An 8528-nucleotide genomic window follows, 5' to 3' on the forward strand; every position below is an offset into this window, starting at 1 on the left:
CTGGTGCTGGGCTAGTAGTGGTAGTCGAAGTGAGTCATGGATTGTCAAGAAACATCACACTGACAAGGTCCAATCAGGGAGGGTTTATACGTCATTGTTTTCAGATGTTTGCGAATTCAATGTCAACATGAAAACACAAAGCTGGAGTTTTCAAATGAATGTGGAGCATATCAAATTGTTCTATTTCGGGAGCTGGAAAACGCCGGAGTAGTATAGGGACTCTTATTCAAGAAGTGTCTGCTAAATGTAATGTAATGTAATGTAATGTAATGTATTGACTGTAGTATACCGATAGCAGTGTGCCAACATCACCTATATGATGGTGTGACCAAACACAGTGTGTTTCTTCTTCATGCATTAAAATCTGAGTGAGAGTGAAGAGAGTGTGTATGTCCCTGTTGCTGCACATGGGCCCACCCAAAACTGCCGTCTAGTAAAAGGGCACAGTGAAGGTGTGTGACAATACCATGTCAGATACAGCATCACACTTTTGTATGTGTGCCAGTGTAAGTCAGTATCTTAGCTGTATAGATCTGCTCTCTCTGTCTCTGTTAGTGTGCGTGTGTGTGTGTTTGTATGTGGGTTGTTATGTATGCTGTGCCAGGGTCTGCATCTCTTTGCGTGAGCTAGCTTCCAGATCATGCCACATATTATCCTTATGGCCCATCAGGTTTCATCTGTCTACCCAGAGTGAGAGGAGAGTGACCTTTAGCATTGAGCACAGCTCACCAAACACCCCCTCCGTCCCCTGTGTGCTCAACCACATGACCCAAGGACACGTTAAAAAAAACGTGAGAGAAAAATAACTGGGGGAGCAATCAAGAGGTGGCATTTTAAAGGAAAGAACGAGTCTGGGTTGGGTTTGGTTTCTGTCTGTCTACCTCTCTCTCTTTCTCCTGCTCTCTCTCTCTTTCTCTCTCTCTTTCTGTCTTTCTCTGTGAAACAGAATCACTGGATATATGGTGTTTGCGAACATACACATAGTCCACCGCAGCAGGTTAAAAAAAAAAACTCACCTAGTCTGGACTGTTAGTGAGCCTCATCTAAAGGTGTGTGCATTTAGTTTGGGGTGCCGAGAGTGTGAACCAATTAAAACAGCTTGAATTGTTAAATGGTAATCACCACATTTATGCATGAATGCCCCCCTTTGCTCTACCGTCACAGTCCCCCATGAGATGGTTCTATTATTCAAATGAGAAGTGATTCCCTCCGTAAAATATACCAACTGTAAAAGCTTACTGTGCCAAATAAAATAGCCTCAGCCACTATGTGAAATACTAACAGAATCCAACATTTGAATCCAACATTCAACAATGCTGCTCTATTAGTCACAGGGGAAATACCTGACAGTTGTGTAAATATGATAATCAAAAGCTTATGTCAATGCCATCTCTAATGCCAACAATCATGAAGCAAATGGCAAAGTTACCGTCTTACGGAACACTTCTTTGCTAGGCCTATACAACTAGCAAAATACCACCATAAATAAATAAAGCAGACAGTGCTTGAAGTCCAAATAGTGGGGAAAGGCCTTTTTTCTTTGAAATAAATTAGCATAGAGACTTTCTTTGATCTATTATTGATGTGGCCTATCTGTCAACCTATTATTAACTAGTATTTAAATACATTTCCAAAAGTTTATTTGTATCCAAACCCCACTAGTTTACTGCAGCGCTTATGTTCATTATATTTGGAAGAAAAGTTGAGCACCAGAACATTTGCCATGAGATATTAACTTTAAAAAGGACTAATTTCGTGCCCACAACAGCAATCAAAAGTCAATTTGCGAATTGATTGCATGTTATCAACCACAATTATATGTTTGGCTAAAACCTACCCATGCGCTCTTTGAGAAAACGCTTCACCCTCTTTGATGGAATCGTAGATAAAAAATGTTACGTTTATTTAATGACGCTGAAATAGCCCCCCTGCCGCGTGAGGACAAACGTCCGCCTGAAAATGAAACGCCTTGAACGCGCGCCCCCCGCCAATGTCGCTCCTCGCGCCGTGACAGCTCCCCTTGCGTAAATGGCCGGGTGGTGAAGTGCCAGCACGCGACAGCGACACTTGGCAATTACCGCTGATTGCACGTGAGTGTTTTGGGTATAGCCAGTTCGGCGTATCCGCCCGCCAGTCGTGAAAGAAGGCTCTATTTTGCCATGTTTCCCCTCAGTTGAAATTGGTCTTTCTTGAAAACCTAACAGACCTCCTGCTTCTAAAATCATAATTTACCTGTCAGAGGCAGATTGGACCCCGGGGGAGAGAAGCGCACCCCCGGGGATAATGGTGGACTGTCCTCGCCTATGTTTTTGGCTGCCATTAACGGGGTGGTAGCCTAGGCTATTCTAGAACATTTGTACCTGTCTAACTACAGCCTTCTCTCTCCCCAAAATTGATACGGCTTCTACTTCAAGCACTCATGCAGTTCATGATACATTTTAAGCTGTGCGGGAGGAGACCATTGGCACCGGTCACTGAACTTGACACTAAACTGCAGGTTGCCATGTTTCAGATGATTCAGCCTTTACGATACGACGAAGATCACATATAGGCCTATCCAAACATTATATTCATGATGCAAGTATTTTGTGTAGTTAACTAATTAGGCTTAGCAGAGATGTAAAAGTCCGGCTTCAAAATGTAAAAGTCCTGCCATGTATTGGTTCTACCTGTGCGCTTAACACATGTGATTTTACTGATTAGCTGATTTACCTGGCTAAAGAGTTGTGCTCATTAGAATCAGTTGATGGAGTGAATTGTTGGAACAAACATGTGGCAGGACTTTTACTCTCTGAAGCTTTTACACCTCTGCTATTTAGTATACAACATTAGGGCCACACTAAACAAGGTTGTGTTGTGGTAAGGTTGTGTGTCCGTTAAAACTAATAGAAAAAGGCCATGTATTCAAGGCACACATCAATTACAATACAAGGCTGCCCTCTTGTGACGAATCTGGGAAACACCATCTGCATTTATTGGAGATTTGTGTTTTAACCTACCAAGTAAAAAAAGACGTCATTTAGGCCTACATGGGCATACACCAAACTTTATTTAATGAAAAATTGATGTCGACATTGACTTTGGAAGTACATATTTGTGATGGTAGCCTACACGGTACAACCTTGTCACAATTTAACACTATACACACAATATTGAATACCACACATACAGCTCAAAGACACAACATTCTACCTTACTGGATATTATTGGGTTTAAGTACTGTTATAAATAGGACATTTGCAAATGTAATATATTTGTGAATGCATATATGTAAGGGATAATGTATAGAACGCCGGTCATTATTGGGAAAATTAGTCTCGACAGGGCGAACTGGACCCCGACGCGCAACGGAGTATGAATATACTGTATGCATGCATATGTGAACATGGAATATGGTTATTTGAATACATTATGACACCTCTGCATTGTTTGTGTTTGTGCATATGTTTTAGAGGAAGCCCAAAAGTAATTAGTTCCTTGATACAGTATTATCAATACCTTATCAGTTACAATCACAAACACAGTCTCTCACACACACACACACACACACATACACATCTGATCTCTTCCTCTCTAGTCACTCTGCTGCATGTATCCATTCCTCGCCACCATTCTCTCAATCTTCTCCAGCAGCTCTGCCACCTGCTTGTCTCTCTGCTTACCATGGCCCAGAACATGGTACCTGCCCCCACACCTCCCCACTAGCCACTGGAGGTCCCCGTTCCTGAGGAGGTGCTGCTGGGGGCTCTCCCCCAGAGCCTCCCCCCAGGTGAGCACCACCAGGCTGTGCCTCCAGGCCTCATCCCCGAGTGCTGCCACCGTGGCCTGCACTGCGTGCCGGTATGCCCGTGTGAAGGACAGGTAGGCCGGTATGATGAGGAGGAACGCGTGGGGGCCTGGCTGAGACTGGGAGATGCTCTGCAGGACGTCCCGGTGCTGTGCTGCCGTTGGGATCCTGCATGAGCGCCACTTGAGACCAGAAGGTTCCACAAGGCTGACCTTCCTGCCGGCCACCTGCCCCTTCCAGGGCGCCCTGGTGCCGTCCAAGTCCTGGCCCAGGAAGATGTGGCGAGCTGGGTGCCGTGAAGACCAGGCCTCTCCTAGGAGCGCCAGCCTCAGCTCTGGGACCCTGGGCACAAGATCCGGTGTGATGTTGAGAGAGCTGTGAGATTGGTGGTAGTCTTCATTGTCATAGTCACTGTCGCTCTCATCCTCTCCCTCGCTGTTTGCCCTTACCGTGACTCCCAGTGTGGCTCCAGGACGACTCTTGGTCCTGTTGACCTGTGGCTGCCTCACATGACTAGTCTCCAACTGTCTCTCCGTGTCCAGCTGTGTCTCCTCACTCAGGTCATTACAGGCATCCACCTCTCCTCCATGGCCAGAGATGAGCTCCTCTAGTCGATTTTTCATGTCTGTGAGTTTGTGGATGAGCTCAGTTTCTCTTCTCTCCATCTCTGTGCCATTCATTTTATTGATATTCTCCTCCTCCTCCTCCTCCTCCTTCTCCTCAAGTCCTCTGTCCTCTTTTCTCTCTCTCCTCTCATTCAGCAGATCGTCCAGAGTTTTTTCTGCTTGGCTCAGCTCTTGCTCTGTCCTCTCTAGCTCTGCTGCGTCCCTGCTCCATCCTCTGCCCCCAGGAGCCTTAGACTTACTCACTAGTCTGAGTTCTGTGTTGTACAGGTATTTCTCCCACTGCTCTAACTCCAGAACCTTCTTTTTCATGTTCTGCTCCTGGTCTCCTAAGTGCTTTTCTCTGCTGTCAATCTCAACTTTTCTCTTCTCCAGCTCCTGTTTGATCCTCAGAAAGTTATCCTGTGATTCATTCATACTTTCAGTTCCTGCATCAAAATCATTTTTCTGTTTGAGCTGCTCTTGTCTATGGACTTCTTCCTTCCTGTCCAGATGTTGATATTTTTCCATGTCATTCTCTTTAATGCTGATGAGGTCTTCTCTGCTGCTCAGTTGTTTTTCTAGGTTTTGTAGCTCTAGTTCTTTTTCCGCCATCCTCCGCCCCCTTTCCTCGAGGTTTTGCAATTGTCTTTCAAGGTCTTGTGACCTCTTGGCCTGATTTTGCTCCTGGCAGACCAGTGCCAGTTCCTGTTTCTGCACCTCGCTTTCTCTTTTCTCAAAATCTTCCTCTTTCTTCTTTAGTAGATCCTGTTCCTGTATGCCAATCTTTTTGTTTTCAATGTCAACAACTCTCTTCTCGAGATTCTCCTCTCTTTGAATGATGTCTGTTAGTTCTTGTCTGCCTTCCTCCAGTCTCTTAGCCATTGCATTTACCTCCTGCATCTTACTTTTAAGAATTTCTTCAATTGTAATGAGTTCCTGTTCTCTATGTTCTAGCTCATTGGTTCTTTGTTCTAGTTCATATTCTTTGTTGTTAAGCTCATGCTCACGGAGGCCCTCCTGTCTCACTATGTCTTCTTTTTTGCTCTCCAGCTCTTGTAAGCTCTTCTCTAGTGCAACTTGACATCCTTCAATTTCCTTCTCCCTACTCACAAGTGATTCTTCCCTTTCTTGGAGCTCTAGTTCCCTTTTCTGAAGTTCACTTTCCTTTTTATCAATGTTTAGCCTCTGGTTCTCCAGTTCATCCGCTTGATTTCTGAAGTAGAGTTCTTTCTCTTGAAGTTCAGCTTCTTTTTTCTCCAGAATCAAAGCTTGTTTTTCCACATCCTCTTCTTTCATCCTAGATTCATGAAGTTTATTCTCCAGTTGTTTTTCTTTATCTGAAAGGTCTTGTTCTGCACAACTCAGTCGTTGTTCCTGGCTTAAGAGCTGTTGTTCTTTTTCCTGTAGTCTCTTTCCTTTCTCAGTAAGGTCCTGATGCTTATCATCCAGTTCCTGGGAAATGTTTTCACATTTTTCTTCCAGCTGTTTCAGGGCTTGCTCTTTTTTGCCCTGTTCATTCTCCCTTCTCTCCAGATTCCCTTCTCTCTTGAGGCATTCCTCCTTGACCTCCTCTTCATGTCTTAGCAGTTCAGTTCTATTCATCTCTAGCTCTTCTTTGGCAGAGATCAGTTCACGTTTACTGTTCTCAATCTCTTGCTTCTCATTTGTTAGCACCTCGTCTGTCTTTCTTAGTTCTTCCTCCCTTTTGTCCGTTTCTTCTCTTTTCCTCTCTAATTCCTGTCGAACTCTCTCCAAGTCTCGATGTGTCTGCTCTGATTTGGATTTTAGGTCTTGATTACCTTTTTCCAACTTATCCTCTGCAGATTCAAGTTCATTCCCTCTCTTTTCCAGTTCCTGGGCTTTAACCTTCAGTGCTTGGTCTTTCTCCGTCAGGTCACTCTCCATTTTCTTAAGCGTAAGATGGAAGTTCTCCATGTCTTTCTCTCTAAGGCAGAGTTCCTCACTTTTCTTTTCAAGCTGATTCTCTTTGCTTTCAACACCGAGTTCCCGTCCAGTCATTTTTTGTTCTAGGTGTTTTATTTCTTCCTCTTGCTTTTGTAGTTGAGATTCTTTCTCTTTTGTCTCTTGCTCTTTCCCCCTTAGGCCTTCGATTTTCAGTTGATAATTTTCTTGAAGATGCTCTATGTTTTGTTGCTGTTGTCCAAGCTCACACTCCTGTTTCCCCAGGTCTTCCTCTCTCTTTCTTAGGTTATTTTCTTGTTCCGTCAGCTCCACTTCCCGTCGGTTGAGCTCGTCTTTTTCCTTCTGCAGCTCCTTCATCTTATTTGTGACCTGAAGTTCGGACATCTTGAGCTCTCTCTCCCTTCTGCTCAGGTCCTGCTCTCTCTCCGTTTCTTGCAGATGCTGCTCAGCCTGCCTCTCGGCCAGCTTCTGCTCGTAGTATCCTTTCATCTCCTTCATCTGGCTCTCCTGTCCCTCCATCCTCTCTCGCATCTTTTCTGCCTCCCGGCGCTGTGTCTCGTTGGTCAGTCGCAGCTCCGTGGCCTCATGCCGGTGCTCCTGCACCACCTCCATGTGCTGGGCCTCCTTGACTCGCACAGTCTCTCGGCTCTGCTGCAGCAGGTCCTCCAGCTCGACCTGCCTCCTCTCGTGGTTGGCCCTCTGGGTCTGGAGGTCCCTCTGGAGGTCCTCGCTCTTCTGCTGGAGTTGCTGGAGCTCTCCCTCCATCTCCTGCCTCCTCTCCTGCAGATCCTCCACCCGCTTCTGGCTCTCTTTGAGCTGTTGCCGCACCTCCACCAGATGTTTCTCCGCCTCTCGCTTCTCCTCTTCCAGGTGTCTGAGGGTGTCGTCTTTCGTCTCCAAGGCTAGCGCCTTCTCTGCCTCTGCCCGTTTAGTTTCCTGCTCGTGCTGGGATTTCATCTTCTCCTTTTGCTTATTGGTCCTTTCGATCTCTGCCTTCAGCGCCTCCTCCCTTGCTCTGTGATCCTCTTCCATGTTCTTGACGAGCAGACCATTTTCGGATTCTTTTCTCTGGAACTCGGCCTTGGCGTCACTCAGGTCTCTCTGGATTTGTTTAACTGTTTTCTGCAATTGCTCTGCTTCTTTTTCTTTCTCTTGGTTGAGTCGTTTCAAAAGAATGATCTGCCCGTCTCTTTCATCCACCTTTCTCTTCATTTCTGCTTCTCTTTTCGCGCTCTGCTCCTTGTGCGAGCGATGCAGCCCAGAGATCTCCTCTTCTTTCTCGCGGAGTACATTTTCCATGTCTTTGTGCCTTTTTAGACTCTCTGTGTTTCTCTTTCTCTCTCCCTCAATCTCGTTTTCTTTGCTCTGATTCAGTTGCTCAAGCCTTGCCAGCTCTGTCATCTTCTCCTGAATACTGTATTTCAGTCTGGTCATTTCTTCTTCTCGTTTTGCATCCAACTCCTTCTGCTTTGACACCCTCTCTATCTCCTTTTTTGCGTTCTGCTGTTCAATCTCTTCCATTTTCCTCTCTTTTTCTAGCAGTTGCCTCTTCATCTCGTTCTCTTTGTCCTTCAACCTCTTTTCCATCTCCATCCTCACTTGTGAGATGTCTTCATCGCATTTGAGCTTTAAGTCGTCCGCATCTCTCTGTGCCTGCTCCAGCTTCGCAGCCCACTCCTCCGTCTCTGTCTTCCATGTGCACTCCATTTGTCGTTTCTGCTGCTGCAGGGCCAGGTTCTGTTGCTCCAGCTCCATGGTCTTCACCTGCTGCTCCTCCACCTTCTCCGTCAGCTCATCCACCTCCCGGCTCTTGTCCTCCGCCTCCATGGTCGCCTCCTGCTTTTCTCGGAAGACGCGCTCCAACTCGGCAGCCAGACGGTCGTTCTCCAGTGTCAGGTCCTGGATCTCTCTCTCCTTGTCCTCCGTCAGCCATGTCATCCTGTCCTCCAGCTCACTTATCAGGCTTCTCTGGTCCTCACCTCCCTTTTCAGGGGTGCTCTCCCTCCCAGACTCCTCCTCTCCTCCCCCTCCTCTCGGGCTGTGCTTCCCCTTCTCCCTCTTCCGGAGGATGCTCCAGCGGAGGCTCTTGACCTCCCCCTCTCGGAGCCTCTTGAGCTCCTTCTCCTGCCGCTGCAGGCGATCGGTCAGGTCCCGCAGCCTCAGGTGGTAGCGTTCGTTCTTGCTGCGGCCCAGCTGCTGGATGTCGTGCACGA

The 8528-nt window shown here is 46.5% G+C and overlaps 1 protein-coding gene across 2 annotated transcripts in view; it reads right to left on the minus strand.

The window, feature by feature from the left end:
• Window positions 1-3030: 3030 nt before the first annotated feature.
• LOC143127733 (uncharacterized) overlaps window positions 3031-8528 on the minus strand; it is an 11231-nt gene continuing 5733 nt past the window's right edge. For both annotated transcript variants that reach the window (XM_076289398.1, XM_076289399.1), the window contains one exon: window positions 3031-8528. This exon is cut by the window's right edge and continues 666 nt beyond it. In XM_076289398.1, the coding sequence (XP_076145513.1) occupies window positions 3574-8528 (4955 nt within the window). In that variant the 3' untranslated portion in view covers window positions 3031-3573.

This window comes from Alosa pseudoharengus, unplaced genomic scaffold (assembly GCF_046254945.1).
Source record: "Alosa pseudoharengus isolate Yale_2024_CS ecotype anadromous, Long Island Sound unplaced genomic scaffold, YU_APseudo_1.1 YU_APseudo_1.1_scf_17, whole genome shotgun sequence".
In the NCBI taxonomy this organism is placed as follows: domain Eukaryota; kingdom Metazoa; phylum Chordata; class Actinopteri; order Clupeiformes; family Clupeidae; genus Alosa; species Alosa pseudoharengus.